The following is a 22,122-nucleotide window of genomic DNA, read 5'->3' on the forward strand; positions in this document are numbered from 1 at the left end:
CAGCACTGGATATGCCCTGTCCAGCTGCCTTCACGCCTCTGTTGGAGTTTTTCTCATCCTCAGGCCTCCTTGCCCTCTGCAAGGTACTAAAATGTGCTTCAGCCTCCTGAGTGCGCTTTTCTTTCCCACTTCGAGCGGTAGCAGTAAAAAAGCCAATCAGGGGCCGACTCAAGGTTATCTAGCCAATCCAGGACCAGAGGTGGGGGGCGGGGCTTCAGGAGGACTGTCAGAAGCTGGGCGACCAGGGCGGTTAGACATCGTAAACGCGCTAATGGCCACAGCTCAGGGGCGGAGCCCAAGCAGCGAAGGCCTAGACCCATCGCCAATAGGAAGAGGCAGGCTTACCAAATTAAAGGGGAATGAGAGCTTCGGCAGACCCGAGTCCTGAGTCCTTAGCGGCGTAAGAGACGTGGTACCTTTAAGGTGGAATGAAACAGCTGTTTTTTAAAGGAGAAGTGGCCGAGTCGGCCGAGTACTGCCCAGCGGCTCGGGCGGGGTGCCCGCCTGTGCCTTTAAAGCCTGAGGGGCGGGAGGCGGAGCGGAGGCGGAGGGCGGAGGGAGTCGGCGCAAGATGGCGGCGGGAGGGGCCCAGGCTGCGGCTCTGGCCGCCGAGTGAGGGGCGGGGGGGGCCCGGGGGCGCGCGGCCCGGTAAGCGGGGACGCGCGGGGTTGGGGGGCGCCTTCCGGGGGGGAGGGGAGGTCGAAGTACCGCTTGGGGCGGCGCCGCGGGGGGCGGGGTCCTATGTGGGCGGGGGTACTCAGGGGCGGAGCCAAAAGGCCACGGGGCGGGCCTTGAGATGGGCGATTAGGGATAACTGGGGGCAAGGGGCGTGGCTAGCCAGGGGCATGGCCTAAAGGGAAATGGTTTTTGATGCCAGAACCGACCTGTCCCCTCCACCCAAGAAAAGTGTACAAAACCCCAGTAAGGTAAATTTTATTAAGTTGGGGTCTCAGGCAAATGGGGATTTCTGAGGGGAGGCACCCCATTCCCCAGGAGTACCTTATTTCTCTAACCTCCAAAGAAAGAGCACTGGATTTGGAGTTAGGACTCCTGCGTTTGTGGGTGTTGCCACTTAATGGTGTGACCTTGGATAATCTCTTAATCTTTCTGAGCCTCAGTTTCGTCATCTGTCAAATGGGGTTGAGAGGAGTGCCTACCTTATAGTGTCCTTGTAGGGGGTTACTCAGATAATAAATGTGAATGTGTTTTTAAACTGTAAAGGGCTGTGTCATTATGAGATGTTATCATTCGTCTCTCTTTTTCTTTCCAGAGACCCCCCCCGGCCGCCCTCCTCCTTCCCTTGTTCCTGTGGCTGGGGGGGTACCCCTTCCCTCCACACCATGGAGCCATCTCCTCTGTCTCCCAGCGGGGCAGCACTCCCCCTGCCTCTATCGCTGGCCCCGCCACCACTGCCCCTGCCTGCAGCGGCGGTGGTACATGTGTCCTTCCCAGAGGTGACCAGTGCCCTCCTGGAGTCTCTCAATCAGCAGCGGCTGCAGGGCCAGCTCTGTGATGTGTCCATCCGGGTGCAGGGACGGGAGTTCCGGGCTCATCGTGCTGTCCTGGCTGCCTCTTCCCCTTACTTCCACGACCAGGTCCTACTCAAGGGCATGACTTCCATCTCGCTGCCCAGCGTCATGGACCCAGGAGCCTTTGAGACTGTCTTGGCTTCAGCTTACACTGGCCGCCTCAGCATGGCCGCTGCTGACATTGTTAACTTCCTCACAGTGGGGTCCGTGCTCCAAATGTGGCACATCGTGGATAAGTGCACTGAACTCCTCCGAGAGGGCCGGGCCTCAGCCACCACCACCACCGTCACAACTGCTGCAGCCACGTCGGTCACTGTCCCCGGTGCTGGGGTGCCTTCAGGGAGTGGGGGCACGGTGGCCCCTGCCACTGTGAGCTCCGTGCGCTCCCATGCCTCCAGCCGGGCCAGTGAGAATCAATCCCCCAGCAGCAGCAACTACTTCAGCCCCCGGGAGTCCACTGATTTCTCATCTTCCTCCCAGGAGGCCTTTGCAGCTTCTGCAGTGGGCAGTGGGGAGCGCCGCACGGGCGGCCCTGTCTTCCCTGCCCCTGTGGTTGGCAGTGGGGGTGCTACCTCTGGCAAGCTGCTGCTGGAGGCAGATGAGCTGTGTGATGACGGTGGGGACGGGAGGGGTGCAGTGGTCCCTGGGGCTGGGCTCCGCCGGCCCACCTATGCACCCCCCAGCATTGTGCCACAGAAACACTGGGTATATGTGAAGCGGGGTGGAAGCTGCCCAGCATCGGCACCCCTGGCTCCGCAAGACCCAGACCTGGAAGAGGATGAGGAGGAGGAAGACTTGGTGTTGACCTGTGAGGATGATGAAGATGAAGAGCTGGGGGGTGGCTCCAGGGTTCCAGCAGGGGGAGGACCTGAGGCTACCCTTAGCATAAGTGATGTCCGGACCCTGTCTGAGCCTCCGGACAAGGGAGAGGAGCAGGTCAATTTCTGTGAGTCCTCCAACGACTTTGGTCCCTATGAAGGTGGGGGTCCTGGGGCAGGGCTTGATGATTCAGGGGGACCAACCCCTTCATCCTATGCTCCAGCACACCTTCCAAGGCCCCTGCTCCCACTGGACATGCAGGGCAACCAGATCCTAGTCTTCCCATCCTCTTCCTCCTCCTCCTCCTCCTCACAGCCGCCAGGGAGCCAAGCTGAACACGGGGCGGTGACCCTGGGGGGCACACCAGCAGGAGCCCTGGGTGGGCCAGGTGGTACCGGCGGGACCCCTGGAGGGACAGGCAGTGGGGATGGAAATAAGATCTTTTTGTGCCACTGCGGGAAAGCCTTCTCCCACAAGAGCATGCGAGACCGCCATGTGAACATGCACCTCAACCTGCGGCCCTTTGACTGCCCCGTGTGCGACAAAAAGTTCAAGATGAAGCATCACCTGACGGAGCACATGAAGACGCACACGGGCCTCAAGCCCTACGAGTGCGGCGTCTGCGCCAAGAAGTTCATGTGGCGAGACAGCTTCATGCGCCACCGGGGACACTGTGAGCGCCGGCACCCCTTAGGCGGCGGGGGCGGGGCTGGCCCCGGCCGCGGGGGCAGGCCCAGCGGAGCGGCCGTGCCGCCCAAGAGAGAGTCCCCCGGCGGCGGCGGGGGCAGCGGCGATGAGGCGAGTGGGGCCACGCCCCCGTCGGGCCGCTGCGTCTGGTCCCCGCTCAGTGTCCACAAGGTGGAAATGGGCTTCAGTGGGGGCGGCGGAGCAAACTGAAGGGGCGGCCCACCGGGGTAGCTTTCCGGGAAGAGAGATTAGGGATCACGAGTCTGGGGGCACTGTGGACCCTAGGTGATCTCCCAACTCACTGTCTTCCTGTCTCTATGGACTTGTGTATATATATCCTGGAGGGGGAACCGCGTCGCACCATGGGCTACCCCATTCCACTCCTCAGCCCCTCCTCCCCAAAGTATCCCTGTAACTCAGCCCTTCCTTCCCTGCAGATGGGTGCACAGAAGCCCCAGCTCCCGAGCAGGGCGCATGTGGGGTGGGGGTGGGGGTGGGGGTGAGGGGGCTTGTTGAGCATCCAGGAGTCACTGGGTCAAGGGTCAGGTGGTTGTAGTCTGTACCTGAAGTCTGTGTTTGTGTAGTTGTGGGGACCAGGCCTTAGAGCCCCACCCTTGTCCTAGAATATAGCCTGCCCCGCAAAAGGATGTGCCCTTTATTTCTACCCTAATCTCTCCTCCCCCACTTTGGGGGTCCCCAAACTCAATTCTCACTGGGGAGAGAGGGGGATGGAGACAAGGAGGGACTAAGTTGTAGGAGTACAGGTTTTTATTTTAAATCTTATTTTTTTCTAAACAGTGATTAAAATATTTATTGGTCATTTCATTTGGCTTCCCGACAACCCCGATGTGTCTGCTTGGGACCCGGCACAGGTGGGGGAAGGTGGAGTAATGGTTCTCAGGGAAGTGGATTCGGGGGCGCCTCGGGTGTGGGAAGGCTCCCGGACTCTGCGGCGCTGGGTAGTCCAGGAGGGCTGGGCGGGATTGAGGTCCCCAGACCGGAACTCCTCAACTGGAGAGGATGTTCCGGGAACCCTGCCCGGCGCAGGGGAGGGGGGAAGGCGGGGAGAGAACCTGCCTCCCACGAGCTTTCCCCTAGCCTGAGAGGGGATTTCCTCCGCCCCACCTGCTGGCCTTTGGAGGAAAGTGAAAGCGAAAGGAGGAAGAGGCGGCTTCAGAGCTGAGAAATCCGAGCGCCATGAAGCGCCTGTCCCTGCTCCTCGCTGTGGCTTTGGGTGAGCGACCCCCGTGACTCCTTGCACAGGGAACGGTGGGAGGTGAGCCCCGCCACGTCCGGGGATGCGGGAGGTCGGGTCACCTGAGGTTGGGGCCGTGCCTTCACTCGCGCCCCTCTCCCCAGGCTTGGCGACCGCTGTCTCGGCCAGACCCGCGGTGATTGAGTGCTGGTTCGTGGAGGATGCGGGCGGGGGCAAGTTGGCCAAGAAACCCGCTGCCCTGCTGCTGCGCCAGGGCGCGGAGAGCCCACCTCCTCGACCGGACCTCGCCCCAGAGCGCTACCTCAAAGTTCACGGTGAGTCATCCCTGACTCGCTCCCAACTCTGTTGCCTCCCCCGAAACCCCCCAGCCCTTTGGGTCTCAGTGACCTCGGGCCTCAGTTTCCCCCAGCTGTAAAGTGAAACGATCCGCCCTCTCAGTCTCTCACGACCGGCTAGTCTGCACCTTTGAAAGTCCCTGGACGCTGCCCTCCCCTCTTCTTTCCTGGCGGAGAGTCTATGCCTGCAGCTCCTCTCTCTGCGTTCACAGACCCCGCGGGCACCCTTCAGGCCGCCTTCAGACAGTATCCCCGGGACGCCCCCGCGCCACGCTGCGAAATGAGCCTTTATTTCCCGCTCCCAGCCTCGGCCAAATGGCTCAGCGGCTTGACCCCAGAGCAGAGCTGCCCGCGGGCCCTGGACGGGACTTGGCTCATGGTCAGCATGTCTAGCCCGTTGCTCAGCCTCTCCAGCCTCCTTCGACCACAGTCGGAGCCTCAGCCCGAGCCTGCTCTCATCACCATGGCAACAGGTAGCTATAGAGGGGAATGGGAGATTATTGGGTAGATTGTAAGGGTCCAGATCAGCCGTTAACTCGCTCTGCGGACTTGAGCGAGTCACTTCCCCAGTCGAGTCTCCGTTTCTTTATTTGTAAATCAAGGCAGTTCAGTTAAAATGTCTTTACCGCTTCATCTAGTCCCAACCTAATCTAAAATAAAATGCGGTTTGGGGCGGGGTTTTGGAGAGGCGGGGGTTCCGGACATCTGACCTTAAGAATGGAGAAAGAAATGGCAACCCACTCCAGTATTCTCGCCTAGAGAATCCCGTGGACAGAGGAGCCTTGGTGAGCTGCCGTCTGTGGGGTCGCACAGAGTCGGACACGACTGAAGCGACTTAGCAGCAGCAGCAGACCTTAAGCAACTCGCTAGGCGAGGGGCTTGGGAGGGTCTCAGAAGCAGGAACTTTTGCTCCTTTCCTCCAAGATCTTGCTAGGCGCCCCCACCTTTGCTGTTCACCATGTTGTTTTTTTTTTAAAAAAAAAAAAACTGCCTTCACGCCCCACATCCCACATCCGGCGCTGCAACAATCAGCAAAGCACAGGCTCTTGTGCTCAAGCGCGTTAACCTCCCCTGACAGCCTCCTCTTAGGGCTCGTGATGATGCGTTGACTCTGTGGTCACTGAATGTTGGGCTTGAGTGCATGGAAGGGAAGCGGCGGGGGACCTGGTGGTTCCGGCTGCAAGGACGGACCACTTGCTGCATTGTGTAACCCGCTTCGAGGCCCAGGGCTTGGGCACTTTTCGGGTCTTGGGCGCAGGGAGTGGGCGGATAAAGCAAAAGTGGGGAAGATGCGACCTGGATTTGGCTTTCTTGGAGCTCTTCTCTGGAGGGTGATGGGAACAGAGTCCTCGGCAATTCTTAAACGTGTGATTTTATGGAAAGGATACAGCCTGACCTGCCAGTCAACCCCTACTGAGCCCTACACCCTGCCTTCCCCAGTACCTTCTCCCTGACATTCTCCTCACTGAGAGAATCACCCATGGGACTCAGCACCCACTACACAATCCTTACCTCTGCATCCATCTCCATTCTTTGTCCCCAGACCTTGCCCAGGGCAGGAACAGAGGCAAACTGCTCCTTGTGGGGACGGTGGTTGTCTCTAGTGGGCAGGAATATTTCCAAGGCTGTTGGTTTCACGGGGTAGGGTACGAATGTCCCTTTTTTCTCTGAATCTGCTTTTCCAACTGTAAAATGTGGATGGTATTTCCCATCTGCCTTCCTGTTGTTGTGACAATCAAGGGAGACACTTTGTTAATTTATTCACTGGTTTAATAAATGTTTATTATCACCAAGAATAAATTGGGGCCCTGTAGTTCTCAGTTTGGTTTGCAAATAAGAATCCTTAAAAATTTCACTCCAGGTGAATTAAATCAGAATCTCTGGGGCGGCCTTGAACACTTTTAAGGGTCACAGAGGTGACCAGATGTAGAGTCTACTCTCAGAAACGTTCTCATCAGATTTGTCATGGGATAATTGTAGAGTAGAAAGTGACTTGAGCCCTAAAAGAAGTGCGGACAGGGAACCAAGGGCCGTGGCCAGGTGAGAACGCTACTGCAGCTCACCCACCACCGGGGGTGAAAACTAGTTGCTGTGCTCAGTCTTTTCAAACATTCTTGCTTGATTAGGGATTTAAGAAAATGAAATGTTTCTTTTTAATGTAAAATTAAAAATAGACTCTTTCCAGGGTCACAGATCAATAATTTTGCCGGTATGGATTTACTTATACTTTATTTCTTACCAAATAAATTATTAAATACTCTAAAATGTTAACAAATATACTTTCTTAATATATTTTGTGTGTATAGTATTTCTCATCATTCTTTAAAAATTATTATAGAAAGTTTCAGTGATACACTAAAGTAGGAGAGGAAAATGAACCCACCATACACCGTATACCTACTTGTATAGTTATTACATTTACCAAATATTTTAATGGGAATAACATCTTATTTATTATTTTTGGCTGTGCTGGGTCTTCGTTGCTGGGCGTGGGCTTTCTTCAGCTGCAGTGTGAGGGCTTCTCATTGTGGCCGTTTCTCTTGTTGCAGAGCACAGGCTCTACAGTGCAGACTCAGTAGTAGTTATGGCACATGGGTTGTTACTCCAAGGCATGTGGGATCTTCCTGGACCAGGGATTGAACCTGTGCTCCCTGCATTGTAAAGGGGATTCTTAACCAGGGAAGCCCTACCAAATTGTTACACCTATCTTCCTCCAATCTTCTATTCTTTTTTGGAAGTGTTTTTAAGTATATCCCATCATATTATTTTACTCATAAGTACTTCAGTAAACATCTCTATTACATAAGGACTTTAACATCCCCCCTACACACAATAGCATTATACCTAACAAAACATAATAATTCCTTAATATGATTTAATTTCCAGCCTATACTGAATTTTTCCCAATTGTCTCAGTGATGCTATTTTACAGTTGATTTGTTTGAATCAGGATCAAAAAGATGTCTGTATTTTCTCTTTGGTTGTTGAATCTGCTTGGGCTGCCATCACAGAATATCGTAGAGTGGGGGGCTTAAACAACGGGAATTTATTTTCTCACAGTTCTGGGGGCTAGAAGTCCAGGATCAGTGTGCTAGCATGGCTATTGTCTGCTGAGAACTCTCCACTTGTCACAGATGGCTGCCTTCTGGCTGTGTCCTCACAGGGAGGGAAGAGAGAGAGAGAGAGCTTTGCTATTTCTTCCTCTTCTTATAAGGGCACCAGCTCTATCAGATTAGGGCTTACCTGTGACCTCATTGACTTATGTCACCTCGTCCAACTCCCTGTCTCCAGTCACCTTGCAGGTTAGGGCTTCAACATATGAATTGGGGTTGGGGAAGGCAGAGCCGCAAACATCCAGTCCATAGCAGTTTTGTCTCTTGAGTCTCTCTTATTGTAATTGCCCCATCCCTTTAAATGCTGTTGGCTTGTCATCTGTTCTGTAGATGTCCCCATATTCTATATTTGGCCAGTTGTCTCCTCATCCTGTCATTTCCTGTGTCCCTTTTCCCTCCATGTTTCCTATACATTTCCTATACATTGATAGTTAGAGCTAGAGGCTTGATTAGATTTGGGTTTCATTTTTTTCAGTAATACCTTATAATAGTTGTTATCATTCACTTTTAACAAAAAAGCATAGACCTATATAATACAAACTGTGAAACAGTAGAAATTTCCTTACCAGCAGGTTCTGGCCCTGTTATGTTTACATTTATATTTTTACAGAGTCCAGGTTGTGGAATGCAGGTCTAAAATTGCTTCAATTACCCATATTAAAGAGCACTGTTAGCTTAAGATTTGTTTATAAATTCTACAGATTGATTCACACAATTCAAAAGTGTGTTCTGGATTTAAATAAACTAAATGAAATTGCTTCCTTTTTTTACTCTCTTGAACAAAAACAGTCCTATGAGGTTCAGAGAAGTTTAACTTTGTAGGCCTTAGAAGCTAGGATTAAAAGTTACATAAAAGGGAATTCCCTGGTGGTCTAGTGGTTAGAACTCTGCTATGCTTTTACTACCAAGGGCTCCAGTTCAGTCTCTGGTTGTAGAACTAAGATTCTGCAAGCCAAGTGGCCCAGCCAAAAAACAAAAATAATCACAAGAGGAAAAAAAAAATTACTTGCACTTGGAAAACCAAGACATTTCTGGCAGTTGAACAAAGCGAAGAAAAGCCCAGTGACAACAGATTTTCTACTGGTCATAGAAGGGCTTCTTCGTGGCTGGTTCTTAGGGTACAAGAGAAGTCCGGAAAGGTAGGTTGGGGGCTAGATTACCAAGTTCCTTGAAAGCTGGGGCTTATGATAGTGAATCATCAGAAGTTTCGTGTGTATGTGTATGTATGTGTGTGCCATTTTTCCAAAAGCCTGTTGTTTTACATGATTCCTACAAAAGGTAGGCAAGGATCAGTCATTGGACTACTGGGAAAAATAGATTAAGTCATTTTTCCAAGATACCCTGCAAATCCTTCACCCTGATGACAGTAATGAAAGTAGTAACAGCTAAGCATTTTCTATACACCAGCTCCCTCCTGTTCTAAAGCACTTTATAGGCATAATCTTATTTATTCCTCTGAATAACCATAAGAACTAGGTACTGATGTTATACCCATGTCACAGATGAAGAAATATGAGACAGAGCAGTTAGGTAACTTGTCCAGGGACGCACAATTTGTAAGAAGCAAGGCTAGGGATTGAACCTGGGCCCTCTAGCTCCAGCCTCTGCTTTTAGTTGCTAGGTTCCTAGGTAACGGATTTTTAAACAGGCAAGTGCCCAGGTCAGACTTGCAGCCATGTTATTTGGTTATAGTGTGGAGGATGAAATGAAGGAGAGCAAGATCTGAGAGGAGGCTGCTGTAACTGCCCAAATGTATATAGATGAGCACTTGAGTTGGAAACAAATGTAACATCTATCTGGGAGACAGAGTTAGGGCCTAGTGGGGATGGCGCATAGCATGTTGTGTTTGGCGATCTGTCTTTCTTATCAGACTGTACAGTTTGAGGGCAGGGGGCTGCCTGTCTTGTTCACCACTCATCAACTTTGAACATCCTAGGTGCTCAATCAATATTAGTCGAATGAATGAATTAGAAGGAATCTTAGGAATTGCAGATGTTTTGGCTTTAGTGCCTGGGGGCTGGTGGTGATCATTTAAGGCAGGGAAGACCGCCACTGGAGCTGGCCAGGAGATGTTCTAGAGATGTTGTTCAGCTGGGACATGTTGTTTGTCTAGCAGATGACTGGCTGTAATCATAGCAAACACTTTTGTAGATGTACTGCGTTCCAGGCACTATTCTAAGCAGCTTTTATATATAGGTGTCTTTGTTATCCAGGTCGGTAGCAGATATGAATTGACTTACCCTTCACTGCTCCAACTCCTTGGGATGAGTGCTAGCATCATCATCCTTATTTAGGAGAAGGGAGACTGAAGAGTAAGCTAACTGGCCCAAGGCCATATAACAGCTGCTGAGTTGGGATTGATCAGGGCAATCAGGCTCCAGGCACTTAACCAACCCATACTTGCTTCAGCAGAGCCCAGAGGTCTGTGTTCAGCTTTAGTCTAGAGCCAGAACCTTCCAGAGTCAGTCAGTACTCTGTGTAGCACCATAGGATTGACAGTCATGAGTCATCACTGTCTTCACCAGCAAACCAAGGAAGGCCTGGCTCCTCAAGGGTGGATGTGGAGACTGGTGGGCTGGTTCAGGTTGTGTCACAAGTACCCTCAGATCCCTCATCCCCAGGGCTGGTGCAGTATGGGCTGTGTGTTCCTAGCAGCCTTTAGAGGCTGCCCTTATTCACCTTGAGACCTCTCTGCTCACTCTGAGTTACAGTGGGTCCCACACAGTCCCAGGGCAAAGGGGATTTGCAGGGAGGGCTGGGAGATGGTGAGTGTCCAAGGAAGTGTCCTTAAGAGTTAACTCCTTCCCGTAACCCAATTTCTCTATTTTTTCTCTTTCTTTCTCTTCCCTTCCCGACTCTTCTTTCCCCACCATCCCCAGCTGTCCTGACTGTCTTCACTCACACCCCCACCCCTTGCATCCGAATAGGACAAGATGCCTTGCTGGACTTGAGCTTTGCCTACATGCCCCTCACCCCCAAGGCTGCTGCTTCTCTGGCCCCAGGTCCCCCTCCCTTTGGGCTGGAGTGGCGACGCCAGCACCTGGGTAAGGGGCACCTGCTACTTGCTGTGACTCCTGGACTGAATGGGCAGGTGCCAGCTGCCCGAGAGGGGGCAGTGGCATTTGCTGCTTGGGATGACGATGAGCCCTGGGGGCCATGGACCGGAAATGGGACCTTCTGGCTGCCTGCAGTTCAGCCCTCCCAGGAGGGTACCTATCTGGCTACTGTTCACCTGCCATACCTGCAAGGGCAGATCACCCTGGAGCTTGCTGTACAGAGTGAGTGAGGATATGGGGATTCTCATGGGTAGACGATGGTCTCTAGGACTGTACGGTCTCCATGATGGGAGGATAGTGGAGAAAAGGGTGGTGGGTGAATATGGGGAGATAGACTGGGATCCCTGGGAGTCAGAGGGGCAATGGGTAAAGGGATCCTAGGGATCTAAGGGGCTTTGGGATGGAGATTCCCAAATCTGAAGGAGAAGGGGTCCCTGAGGCTGGGGACACGGCATGGAGATTCCTGCGAAACACCAATGGGGAGATGGTGGGCTCCCCAACCTGGGAGGAAACCCCTAAACCCCTCTCAGTACTGGGGAGCCAGAGGGCACACAGAGGGCCTCTGAGGGAGCACTTTGTAGATCAATTCCTCATGTTCCTTTCTTCCTCTCTCCCCAGAACCCCCAAAGGTGGCCCTGACACCAGCGCCTCTTGTATGGGCTGCTCCTGGGGAGGCACCCCCAGAGCTGCTCTGCCTCGTGTCCCACTTCTACCCCTCCCAGGGCCTGGAGGTGGAGTGGGAGCTTCGGGGTGGCCCAGAGGGTCGCTTTCAGAAGGCTGAGGGCCAGAGGTGGCTCTCGGCCCTGAGACATCACTCAGATGGCTCTGTAAGCCTCTCCGCACACCTGCAGCCTCCCCCAGTCACCAGTGAGCAGCATGGGGCCCGCTATGCCTGCCGGGTCCACCACCCCAGCCTGCCCGCCCTGGGGCGCAGCGCTGAGGTCACTCTGCAGGTGGCTGGTAAGAGCCTGGAGGATGGAGAAATGGGGTGGCGCTGGGGGGTGTGCCTGGGAATTTCAGACTCACTCTCTTGCCCCTTTTGCCTGCTAGGTCTCTCTGGGCCCTCTCTGGAGGACGGCATCGGCCTCTTCCTGTCTGCGTTTCTCCTCCTTGGGCTCCTCAAGGCACTGAGCTGGGCCGGTGAGTGTGAGCCCCACCCAAATTGGGACCCCTGAGAAGCAAGACATTATCTGCCTCCTCCCAAAGAAGTCTGACACTCATCCCTCTGCCCTACTGCTCCCCCATCCCATCTCTTCTCAATCTCTCTCCACAGCTGCCTACCTGGCCACACGGAATTCAACGGAAAAGGTAACAACACTCCACTTTCCTTTACTTTTCCCTTCTCATTTTATCCCCTTTCCCCAACTCCTCACCCAAGAGGGCGGCTGCTGGCCTGGTGGGCAGAATCCAGCCTTGGAATTCACACAGACCTACATTAAATCCTGCCACCTCAAACAGGCTACACCTGTTTCCTTGGGTGTAAGGGGGGGAAAATGACTTAGGCAGTGATATCCTATAGAAATATATCACAAGGCACATATATAAAGTTAAATACATAGTCTAGGGACTGCATTAAAAAGGTAAAAGATATCTAATATATCCAAAATGTTGGCACGGCAACATGTCATCAGTACAAGAAATTATAGTGTTTTCTCCATCCTGAGTCTCCAAAAACAGTGGTTTATTTTAAACCTCAGTTTGGACTAGCCACATTTCAAATGCTCAACAGACACAAATGAGTGGTGGCTACCGTACTGGTCAGCAGAGCCTCAGAGGGCTGTTGGAAGGATTTAAGGAGATAGGGCATCTCCTTTGAAAGATGCAGGAGCAAAAGCACTTGGTTCAGCATCTGCCAGGCTTAAAATACACAGAAAATGTTACCCTCTTTCTGCTGCCACCTCTGTGCCCACGACATCTACTTCTCTGGACTGACCATGAGCACTTCGCCCTGCTTTCTAATACCCTGAATCCCTCACCTCCTTTTATTTCTCTTCCAGAAACTAGAGTGAGGCCAGCTCAGCACCATCCTGGGGAAGCCACCATCCTCTCTGGTCTAAGCTACTGTAATAACTCCCCAAACTGTATGTCTTCTGTTCCTGCTCCCTCCAGTCTCTCTCCACTGAGCCACTGGAATGCCTCCTGAAAAGACACATGGCATTCACCTCCTTAGGACTCTAGAGCAGCGGTTCTCAAAATTTTTGGTCTCAGGATCTCTTAAAAATTATTAAGGACTCTATAAAGCTTTCACTTATGTAGATTATAAGCCACAGGTATTTACTGTACTGTTCTCAAAACTGAGAACAATTTATTACACAGGAAGACACAAGCACACGTTCCATTAGCTGTGGGGACGATGTCAGTACACGTCATGTAGCTTCAGGAAAACGCCAGTGTAGGTTCTTTAGTGAACCGAGAGTGAAAATGCAAGTTAACAGTTTAGGATTATTATGAACATAGGCGAAACCTCACGTAGCCGTTGAAATAGTCTCAGGGACCTCTGGGACAGGAACCGGTGCTCTAAAGGCCAAATCCATTCTTTCCTGCCCTGACTCAGTGCATCCCTGCGCTCCAGCCACTGCTCACCTTTTCAAGCCCGCTTAGCGCTCTCCCGCCCTCCTCCCGATGCTCATTACACCTAAAGCTGATCCTTTTCTCCAACGGCCTCCCACTCCCACTGGGTCCTAGAGCGTTGTTCTCTCTGCCTGGGCTACAGACCAGGTCAGCCTCGCCCCCTCAGACCGCCGCGTGTCCCTCTAGTGCGGTTCACCACGGTTGTATTTAAGTGATTGTGCGAGTCGTTGTTAAAAGCCTGCCTCCCTGCCCGGACTGTTGCCTCCTCGAAGGCTGGGACGACCCTGTCCTTTCCCTGCGGTGTCTTCCGCGCCTGCACAGGGCCCGCTGGAGGGCGCTCAATTTAAGAAGTTAGTTTTTTTCGTCCGAAAGATTAAAAAATGTGTTGAATCAAATAAACTGCTGGAAGAAGGAAGCAGCGGCTCGGCTGAGGGGTCCTTCGAGGGCCAGGTCGGTCGGACCGACGGACGCAGGGTGCGGGTCTAATCGTGTGGGAATAAACTCGTTCCAGTGTTTTCAAAGGGATGTCTCAGTTCTACCTCAGGGACCCTCTTTCCAGGCGCTGTGACACTTCCACTCACGCGTGGTTCCTTCTCACGGCCCTGCCTCTAACGCCTTGGCGGCACCCGATGCCCCTTTGGAAGGGACAGAAGCCGGCGCCACCCAAGGCCGACAGCGCGCCCTCAGGTGATCAAGGCAGCGGAGAGGCCGACCTCGGCGCCGGAAACAGCCCCCGGCGCGCGCGCTCTGGGGCCGGAAGTGGCGGCTTCCTGCCCCGCCCACTCCCGAACCGGTGGGAACCCCGGGCTCCCCGGAAAACCTGGAGTGGATTTTGACCCGCTACACGCGTGGGTGGGGGCGGAGTGGAGCCCCCGCGGCCCGGAGAAACTGGGTCCGTCCCCCCTGACACGCTCCCTGCGGGAGTTTTAGCCTCGCGGTGCGCGAGGAGCGGAATGTCAGATTCGGCTGTCGCCCTTCCCCGGGGGCTGGAGACGGGAATCCCTGTCCCCACTCAGCGCAGGGCAACGTGGGCTCCAGGCTCCCCGAGCACAGTCGGGCTGGAGACCCGGGCTCCTGGGTCCCGGCCCCCAAGCGTCCGGCGCTCCTCTAAGTCCGCGGCCCTGGCTCCTGTCCTCATTTCCTTCCCTTTTTGGCTCCTGCTCTCGGGGCGGGCGGACGTCGGGGGGGAGCGGAAAGGGCGGGAGGGCCCGGGAGTCTGGCGGGGCGGGGGGGGGGGCGTACAAGGGGGTGCGGAAAAGCCGGGGACAGGCTCGGTCCGGGGACGTGATCGGGGGCCGGAGACCGACGGGAACGGCAACTCGGGAGCCGCGCTGCCCCCACCCGTCCTGAGCAGGTCAGAGCCAGAGCCCCCTGTAACCCCGCCCGAGCCCGTGCTCCTGACCCTCGTCCACACAACGCCAGGCCCGTGTGCCCCTGCGGCGTTGCCCCCCGCCCTGCCTCCCCGCGGGGCTCCCCGGAGACTACCTGGAGCCCACCTTCCGGGGCCCCGCGCCCCCTGACCCCCCTCCCCGCTCCTGTCTCTCCTCAGGCGCCCCCATGGCCCGACCCCGCTGACTCCTTCAGCCGGCCATGCTCCCGCGGCCCCTGCGGCTGCTGTGGGACACGAGCCCCCCCGGGGGAGTCGTGCTGAGCAGCTTCCGGAGCCGAGACCCCGAAGGGGGTGGGGGCCCCGGTGGCCGGGGCGGGGGCGGGGGGCAGGAGGAGGAGGAGGACGACGACGACGACGAGGTGAGGCGCGGGTGGCGTGTGTCCCGGGGACTCTCCCCGCTGCGAGTCTGTGTCCCTGCGTCTCTTCCTGCCTCGGCCCCTGCCGCGCCTCTCGCCGGAGTCGGCCCGTGTCCCGCAGCGCGGAGCCCCGGCGTTTCCGAGGTTCTGTGCGGCACAGACACTCAGGAGCCTGCCCCGTTCCCGCCCGGCGCGTGTGGCGGGCTGGCATGCGGGTCCCTAGCCCTCTCCGCCCGTGCCCGAGTGGCCCGTCCCTCCGGGCGTGGAGTCTAGGTCCCTGTCTCCCTCCGGCTGTCTGGCAGGGAGGGGTTTGTTTCCACAGTAACCCGCTCCTCAGACTCCGGGATTGGGGAGGGAACCCTTCTATTTTGTGACCCCTCCCCGCTCCGCCGCCTGGGGCTGGGCGGAGGTGGGGAGCCGAGGCTCTCGGACCGTCGAGGGCCGTCCCGGGCCGAGTGGCTGGTGGTCACCTGCTTCTCTTCGGGGCTAATGGAGGTGGCAGCAGTAGGATTCGGGCCTCAAGAGGGGCCGAAAGTTGGATTTGGGGCCCCGAAATTTTGGACGCTCTTGTCCAGAGTCAGTGAGGACTGACTGGGTGACTAGCAGGGCTGGTTTTTCGGGATCGGTTGGGGGAGCGGCCGGGGTCACATGACTCTGTGAGTCTAAACCACCCCCTGCTCCAACACACACACACCGTCCCCACTTCCCCTTCTCCTTCCTGTATTGGGATCGGCGCCGCCGCCCTGAGGGGGGTCTCCAGAGCTGAGGAGGGACCCGGGGAAAGGGGGCTAAGGCGACTTACTCTTTGGGCTTGGCTAATTCCTGCGGGGGAGGGCGGAGCATGAGGTTGTGCCCGTGACTGAGGTCTCAGCTTCTCAAGGTCTCTGCCTCAAGCTTTCTGCCTCTCTTGCTTCCCCCTCCTCCTACCTTTGCCCCTTGATTCTTGGCTGTTCAAGCGTTCAGCTCTTGGGGGGAGGGGCTGCAGCGGTCCCCAGGCTCAGGGTTCCTGCATTCCATCCAACTCCCCACTGCAACCCCTTAGACTCCACCGGGCCCTGAGGCGGCTTGGGGGGGGCTGTCTGGGCCCCAGTGGGGAAGACCTGGGGTCACCAGCTCCCCCCACCCCTCGTACTCGTTGGTACTGTCCCCCTCCGCAACAGGTGAGGGGCGCAGAGGGAGGAGCAGGGCCTAGGGGCGAGGCTTGGGCAGTGGGGCGGGGCGTGGAACCGGCTGACCCCCCTCCCTTGCTCCTCCAGGCCCCTGTGTCTGTCTGGGAGGAGGAGGAGGATGGTGCTACCTTTACAGTCACAAGCCGCCAGTACCAGCCTCGTGATCCTTTGGTGAGATTATTACTTTGACGTCTCACCTCTGACCTACCACCTCCCAGTTCCCCTGCCTCCTGCTGACTTTCTGGCCAGAATACTAGCTTGGAAGTTTGGAGACTGGACTCAGCTGTGTGACTTAGTTCGAGTCATTTGCCCTCTCTGAATCCTAATACAATGAGGCTGAATCATCTCCTAGGTCTTGGATTTCTCCCAGAGATCTAGCGGGGGAGAATTGAAAAAAGGGTCAGTGGCTGGCGCTCTGTCTCCCCCAGGCCCCAAGGCCTCCTCCGCGTTCCTCCCGGAAACTCCGAGCTGGCACCCTGGAGGCCCTGGTCAGATACCTGCTGGACGCCCGTACATCAGGGGCTGACGTGACCTTCACAGCAGCCTTCCTGGCCACTCACCGGGCTTTCACCTCCTCGCCTGCCCTGCTAGGGCTTATGGTTGACAGGTCAGGCTAATAAGGGACCAAGGGTCATTGACATGTCTTGACTTTCTAAAGCCAGAACATCCCACCCAAATAGTCAAAACCACTAGGGTTTTGAAAACACGGACACATAGAATCTCTTCCCTTCCCCAGGCTGGAAGCTCTTGAATCTCATCCTGCTGATGAGCTAGAGAGGACAAAAGGGTAAGTGACCCCTGATTCTTGACTTCACAGTTTTCTGCGGCCAAGCAGCAGCCTGACATCTAATCCCTGGTGAATTCCCCTTCTCTCAGGGTAGCCATCTCTGTACTGTCAACCTGGCTGGCCTCTCACCCTGAGGATTTTGGCTCTGAGGTCAAGGGTCAGCTTGACCGGCTTGAGAGCTTCTTTCTTCGGACAGGGTATGCAGCAGGGGAGGGTATTGGGGGGGGCAGCGCTGACCTCATCCGCAACCTCCGGTCCCGGGTGGACCCCCAGACCCCCGAACTTCCTAAGCCCCTGGCCCTCCCCGGCGATCCCCCTGCTGACCCCACGGATGTCCTGGTGTACCTCGCTGACCACTTGGCCGAACAGCTGACCCTGCTAGATGCGGTGAGACCCTGACCTCTGACCCCATGACCCCTGCCCCCCTACTAACCTGTCCCTAACTCCACATCCTTACCTGGCTTCCAGTCCTTCCTGGTCCAGCTCCCAGCCTCCTCTGTCCACCCAGTTTTGACCTTTCCCCGTTTCCCCTTGATTGTTGCCCTTCAAACCCCATGCCCCTCTGGTTCCTTGGCCACCTGAGATCCTCACACCCCTGACACTGGAAGGCTGACCTCACTTGACTGTGAACTTTAACCTCTTACCTCTGCCCTGCAGGAGCTGTTTCTCAATCTGGTCCCCTCTCAGTGCCTGGGGGGCCTGTGGGGTCACAGAGACCGGCCAGGACACTCTCACCTCTGCCCATCTGTCCGGGCGACCGTCACACAGTTCAACAGGGTGGCAGGGGCAGTGGTCAGCTCTGTCCTGGGGGCCACCTCAACCGGAGAAGGGCTTGGAGAGGTGACCGTACGGCCGCTTCGTCCTCCCCAGAGGGCCCGGCTCTTGGAGAAGTGGATCCGCGTGGCAGAGGTAAGAGAGAGGCTTGGCCCTGTTGGGGATCAAGGTGTGGAAAGAGGTCCCAAAGCTGTGATCTCTGTGACCCCACAGGAGTGCCGTCTGCTCCGAAATTTCTCTTCAGTGTATGCTGTGGTATCAGCCCTTCAATCCAGCCCCATCCATAGGCTTCGGGCAGCCTGGGGGGAAGCAACCAGGTGGGGAGGACGGGGCCCTGGAGGGGAGTCAGGGCTGGGAGCGGGGAGCTGAGCTAGGCCCCTCCTCAAGGCCGCTGCCCCCCACCCCCCAGGGACAGCCTCAGAGTCTTCTCCAGCCTCTGCCAGATTTTCTCTGAGGAGGATAACTATTCCCAGAGCCGGGAACTCCTCCTGCAGGTGAGGCCCCATTCCCTGGCATTCCCGCCATCTCCTCCCTCCCCACCCCCCATGTCACCTTGTTCTGTCACCGTCAGGAGGTGAAGCTGCAGCCCTCTCTGGAGCCAAATTCCAAGAAGTCCCCGAGGTCTGCCTCCCGGGGCGGGGTGAGTGACCACTGGGGGTGGAAGCGCTAGGGTTGGGAAGAGGGGCACAGCAGGGGGAGGAGAATTAAACTTGTTCTGGGGCAATGGGTTAGGAAAGTGCAGAGGGAGGAGGAGCCCTGCGGTTAGTGGCAGGGGTGATTGACCCTCTGATTCTCACACACCTCAGGGTGTGGTCCCATACCTTGGCACCTTCTTAAAAGACCTCGTCATGCTGGACGCAGCCTCTAAGGATGAGCTGGAGGTCAGTAGTGTGTGTGTGTGTACGCGTTATGGTGATGGAATGAAGAGACCTCAGGGTCAGATAGGCCACCTCTTTCCAGAGGGGGCTGCAAGGCAGAAGCAGTAAGGGCCAGGACTCTATTATTTTGGCAAATCTGCTTAACCTTGTGCCTCAGTGATCTGTAAGTGGGAAACTAGTGACAGTATCTACATCAGCCCTTTATTATGAGGGTTAAATGAATTACTGTTTGGAGAGTGCTCGAAGCATGCCTGAGGTGTAAGCATATGTACACAAAGTTTGATAAATAAACCAAAGCTGGGATCTTGGGCAAGTTCCTTTTCTGATCTCTAGTTTTCTTCTCTGTAAATTGGCCACAATTTCTACCTGTGATGTTCAATATAAAGGGTAAGGTAGCGGGCTGAGGGCGTGATGGATAAGAGGGGGAGGAGCGGGGGCCGGAAGAGTTACAGAGGCCAGTGGCGCCTGTGTGTGGGGGAGGGGATATGCTCTCTGTGGCAGGGTCGGACCCTCACCCCACCCCCTTCCCCTTGCAGAATGGATACATCAATTTTGACAAGCGGAGGAAGGTGAGGAGAACGCTTGGCCAGATGCCAGCCATCTGTGGCTCCGTCCCAGGAAGGGGAGAGGAGGGCAAAGTCAGGGCTCCCTGGATTGGGCCTCCTGCAGACTGTGGGCTCCTTCCTAGGAGTTTGCTGTCCTTTCTGAGCTGCGGCGTCTCCAGAACGAATGTCGTGGCTATGACCTCCGACCTGACCCCGATATCCAGCGGTGGCTACAGGGGCTCCGGCCACTGACAGAGGCGCAGAGGTGACTGGCTGGGTGCGGTTGGGACTCCAGGGCACAGGCTGAATGTGGGGGTCAGTGTGTCACGTCCTGACTTCTGCCCATTGCTCCCTCCCCAGCCATCGCGTGTCCTGTGAGGTGGAGACGCCTGGGAGCGGTGACCCACCTGCCCCACGGGTGCTTCGGCCAACACTGGTCATCTCGCAGTGGACAGAGTGAGGGAGTCAGTGGTTGGAGGGCAGTCTCTTGGGGACTTGTCCTCCTCCTTCTGACCCTCCCAATCTCCTGCCACTCCAGGGTGCTGGGTTCTGTTGGGGGTCCCACCCCCCTCGTCTCCTGGGACCAGCCCAGTGTGGGGGCAGAGGAGGTGCCTGGAACCCCTGCCCCGCTGCTGACCCGGCTGGCCCAGGTGAGCTCTGCTCCTGGCCTCGGATCTCTACCCAGACCCCGACTTTGTGAATCTTTCTCCCCTGGCTTTCCTGCCTTCATGCCAGTTCCGTGTTGTTGGTCCCCAGCACATGAAGTGGCCGTCTGTCTCATCTCTGGACTCCGCCCTGGAAAGCACCCCAGCCCTGCAGAGTCCAGCTGACCCCAGCCACCTCTCTCCCCCAGCTTCCTCCCCGCGGCCTTCTCGAGGTCACCGCCGCTCAGCCTCCTGTGGGTCCCCACTCAGTGGGGGTGCAGAAGGGGCCTCCGGGGGGCCTGGATGTGGGGGAGGGGCGCCTGGGCCAGGGGCCTCTGATTGCCGAATTATCCGAGTCCAGATGGAGCTGGGGGAAGACGGCAGTGTCTATAAGAGCATCTTGGTGAGAGCTGTGGGTTGGGAGGTGGGGGTGGAGATGATGTCTTAGATGTCAACAGCTAAATGGGAGGATGATTTTAGTTTTAATTGACCTTTGGTTTTAGCAGCCATGTTTTATTTTCAAAGTTACTTTGTATTAGCTGCTGTGCTTTGAACTTTGGGTGTCCTCTGAGATTTTCAGAACCAACAGTGGTTTCCCCAGAGGGAACAGCCCGGCAACCATGTGGGCTGGCCCATGGGGTACAGGGAGCCACCATGTTGGGTTTCCCTGATAACTCAAAAGTTTGGACAAGGGCAGCCTTCTCTGTGGAGAAGGGCATGGCAACCCACTCCAGTATTCTTGCCTGGAGAATCCCATGGACAGGAGCCTGACAAGGTACAGTCCACGGGGTCGCAGAGTCGGACACGACTTGGCAACTAAGCAGCAGCAGCCTTCTCTGGGTGGGATCCGTGGCTAGGGTTGGAAGGATGCCAGGCCAAGGTCACCATTACGTTAATTGCTCTTTTGGTCTGCTGTCCTGCCAGGTGACAAGTCAGGACAAGGCTCCAAGTGTGATCAGTCGTGTCCTTAAGAAAAACAATCGTGATTCTGCGGTAGCTTCGGAGTACGAGCTTGTGCAGCTGCTCCCAGGGGAGCGAGGTCAGGGGCCGGGAGGGAAGGCAGACTCGGGAGGAGTGGTGCCCAAGTGGTGTCCGCCGGTGGGAATGGTGCCACACCCGGGGGTTGTGCGGGAATGACTGTGCTTGACATCTTTCTCCGAACCTGCAGAGCTGACCATCCCCGCCTCGGCCAACGTCTTCTACGCTATGGATGGAGCCTCACATGATTTCCTCCTGCGGCGACGGCGGCCCTCCAGCACTACAGTGGGCCTCGCCAGTGGCCCTTCTGCCTCGGGAACTCCCCCAAGCGAGGGAGGAGGCGGTTCCTTTCCCAGGATCAAGGCCACAGGGAGGAAGATTGCCCGGGCACTGTTCTGAGGAGGAAGCCTTGTTGGCTCATAGAATTCATGGTGGCCATTCCAAATGTGGGGAGCCATCCTGAATGGTGGCCGTTGCCGCATGGGGAAAATATCCAAAAGGGTGGCCAAGGGGCAGGGAAGCACCACTGGTTTACCAGACAGCCAAGACTCAGCCCTGTGCAACTGGTAATCTTGGTGCCTAAGCTGGATGGCTGTGTATAGCTTCTCACCTGCCATGAACGCAGCCCACAGCTAGTGCTGGGGAAAAGATCTGTTTTTGATTCCTGGCCACATCCTAGCATGCCAAGGGCCAAGGAAAGGCCTGGAGGAGGGAGAGAGGAAAAGCCTAGAGGCTCTGAGTCCCGGGGGAAGGGAATGGCAAGAAAAAGTTGCTCGCAGGAGCCTCCTCTTCCTACTCTGGAGGCTCCTGTCACCGTGGCAACACTAATGAACCAGACACTACGTGAGCTCCACTCCTGCCCTCAGGCTGCAGACTGGCCGCCAGGGGCGAGGGGCTGGCGGGAGGCAGACCCTGTGGGGAAGGGGTCCAACCGCATCTGTCCGCAAAAGCTGGATGCAAGGGCTTGGTGGGAACAGTTTCCTCAGAACGGTTTATGCCTCCCCAGCAACCTCCCCACCCCTGGTCCCTTTATTGGCTCTTACATTTTTCTCCTCAGTTGTTACGCACCCACATCAAGTACCCAATTAAAGCGATCGGTATGAAAAACACCCTTGGCTCTGAATTCCTAAGACAATTTTAGGACAAAGAAATGGAAGAACCACTTCGTGGACAATGTACAAACTTGGAGGTCTTAGAAGATCACACTGCATTATGTGCTGGGATCTGAAATCAATTTAAGCTACATTTAAACAAAGTCTAGGAAGAAAAGAGACC

At 55.8% G+C, this 22,122-nt stretch overlaps 3 protein-coding genes across 10 annotated transcripts; all 3 read left to right on the forward strand.

The window, feature by feature from the left end:
* Window positions 1-14: 14 nt before the first annotated feature.
* ZBTB22 (zinc finger and BTB domain containing 22) lies at window positions 15-4,226 on the forward strand. Of its 2 annotated transcripts, XR_005722644.1 has the most exons (3): window positions 15-3,206; window positions 3,834-3,907; window positions 4,134-4,226. XR_005722644.1 is itself a non-coding variant. In XM_040249118.1 (1 exon), exon 1 carries the CDS (start codon window positions 1,239-1,241, stop codon window positions 3,243-3,245), a length of 2,007 nt encoding a protein of 668 aa, XP_040105052.1. In that variant the 5' UTR covers window positions 15-1,238; the 3' UTR covers window positions 3,246-3,860. The 2 variants fall into 2 exon arrangements, 1 of the variants encoding a protein (XP_040105052.1); XM_040249118.1 differs by lacking the exon at window positions 4,134-4,226 and having other exon boundaries at window positions 15-3,860.
* LOC120869839 (TAP binding protein) lies at window positions 4,023-13,847 on the forward strand. The gene is made up of 8 exons (XM_040249119.1): window positions 4,023-4,269; window positions 4,395-4,565; window positions 4,799-5,059; window positions 10,579-10,977; window positions 11,374-11,715; window positions 11,806-11,895; window positions 12,029-12,063; window positions 12,753-13,847. Exons 1-8 carry the CDS (start codon window positions 4,233-4,235, stop codon window positions 12,762-12,764), a joined length of 1,347 nt encoding a protein of 448 aa, XP_040105053.1. The 5' UTR covers window positions 4,023-4,232; the 3' UTR covers window positions 12,765-13,847.
* Window positions 13,848-14,548: 701 nt separating this feature from the next.
* On the forward strand, window positions 14,549-21,956 carry RGL2 (ral guanine nucleotide dissociation stimulator like 2). 7 transcript variants are annotated; one of them, XM_040249120.1, is made up of 18 exons: window positions 14,568-14,680; window positions 14,876-15,075; window positions 16,329-16,412; window positions 16,670-16,848; window positions 16,978-17,028; window positions 17,118-17,415; window positions 17,686-17,937; window positions 18,016-18,119; window positions 18,212-18,296; window positions 18,374-18,442; window positions 18,609-18,683; window positions 19,217-19,249; window positions 19,369-19,490; window positions 19,586-19,681; window positions 19,764-19,875; window positions 19,961-20,272; window positions 20,794-20,908; window positions 21,038-21,956. In XM_040249120.1, the coding sequence occupies exons 2-18, from the start codon at window positions 14,917-14,919 to the stop codon at window positions 21,244-21,246; spliced, it is 2,355 nt and encodes a 784-aa protein (XP_040105054.1). In that variant the 5' UTR covers window positions 14,568-14,680; window positions 14,876-14,916; the 3' UTR covers window positions 21,247-21,956. The 7 variants fall into 7 exon arrangements, with proteins under 7 accessions (XP_040105059.1, XP_040105054.1, XP_040105056.1 ...); XM_040249121.1 differs by having other exon boundaries at window positions 14,577-14,680; window positions 19,982-20,272; window positions 21,038-21,698; XM_040249125.1 differs by lacking the exon at window positions 14,876-15,075 and having other exon boundaries at window positions 14,549-14,680.
* The last annotated feature ends 166 nt before the right edge of the window (window positions 21,957-22,122 follow it).

Source organism: Oryx dammah, unplaced genomic scaffold, assembly GCF_014754425.2.
Source record: "Oryx dammah isolate SB20612 unplaced genomic scaffold, SCBI_Odam_1.1 HiC_scaffold_11, whole genome shotgun sequence".
NCBI lineage: Eukaryota > Metazoa > Chordata > Mammalia > Artiodactyla > Bovidae > Oryx > Oryx dammah.

Bases quoted from the DNA above. Each gene is read 5' to 3' on its own strand.
- ZBTB22 (XM_040249118.1), top strand. From the start codon at position 1,239: ATGTTATCATTCGTCTCTCTTTTTCTTTCCAGAGACCCCCCCCGGCCG.
- LOC120869839 (XM_040249119.1), top strand. From the start codon at position 4,233: ATGAAGCGCCTGTCCCTGCTCCTCGCTGTGGCTTTGG. The intron at 4,566-4,798 runs GTGAGTCATCCC...CTGCGTTCACAG, and splicing joins GCGCTACCTCAAAGTTCACG to ACCCCGCGGGCACCCTTCAG. The intron at 11,896-12,028 runs GTGAGTGTGAGC...CTCTCTCCACAG, and splicing joins CAAGGCACTGAGCTGGGCCG to CTGCCTACCTGGCCACACGG.
- RGL2 (XM_040249120.1), top strand. From the start codon at position 14,917: ATGCTCCCGCGGCCCCTGCGGCTGCTGTGGGACACGAGCCCCCCCGGG. The intron at 19,250-19,368 runs GTGAGGAGAACG...GCTCCTTCCTAG, and splicing joins ATTTTGACAAGCGGAGGAAG to GAGTTTGCTGTCCTTTCTGA. The intron at 19,876-19,960 runs GTGAGCTCTGCT...CCTTCATGCCAG, and splicing joins TGCTGACCCGGCTGGCCCAG to TTCCGTGTTGTTGGTCCCCA.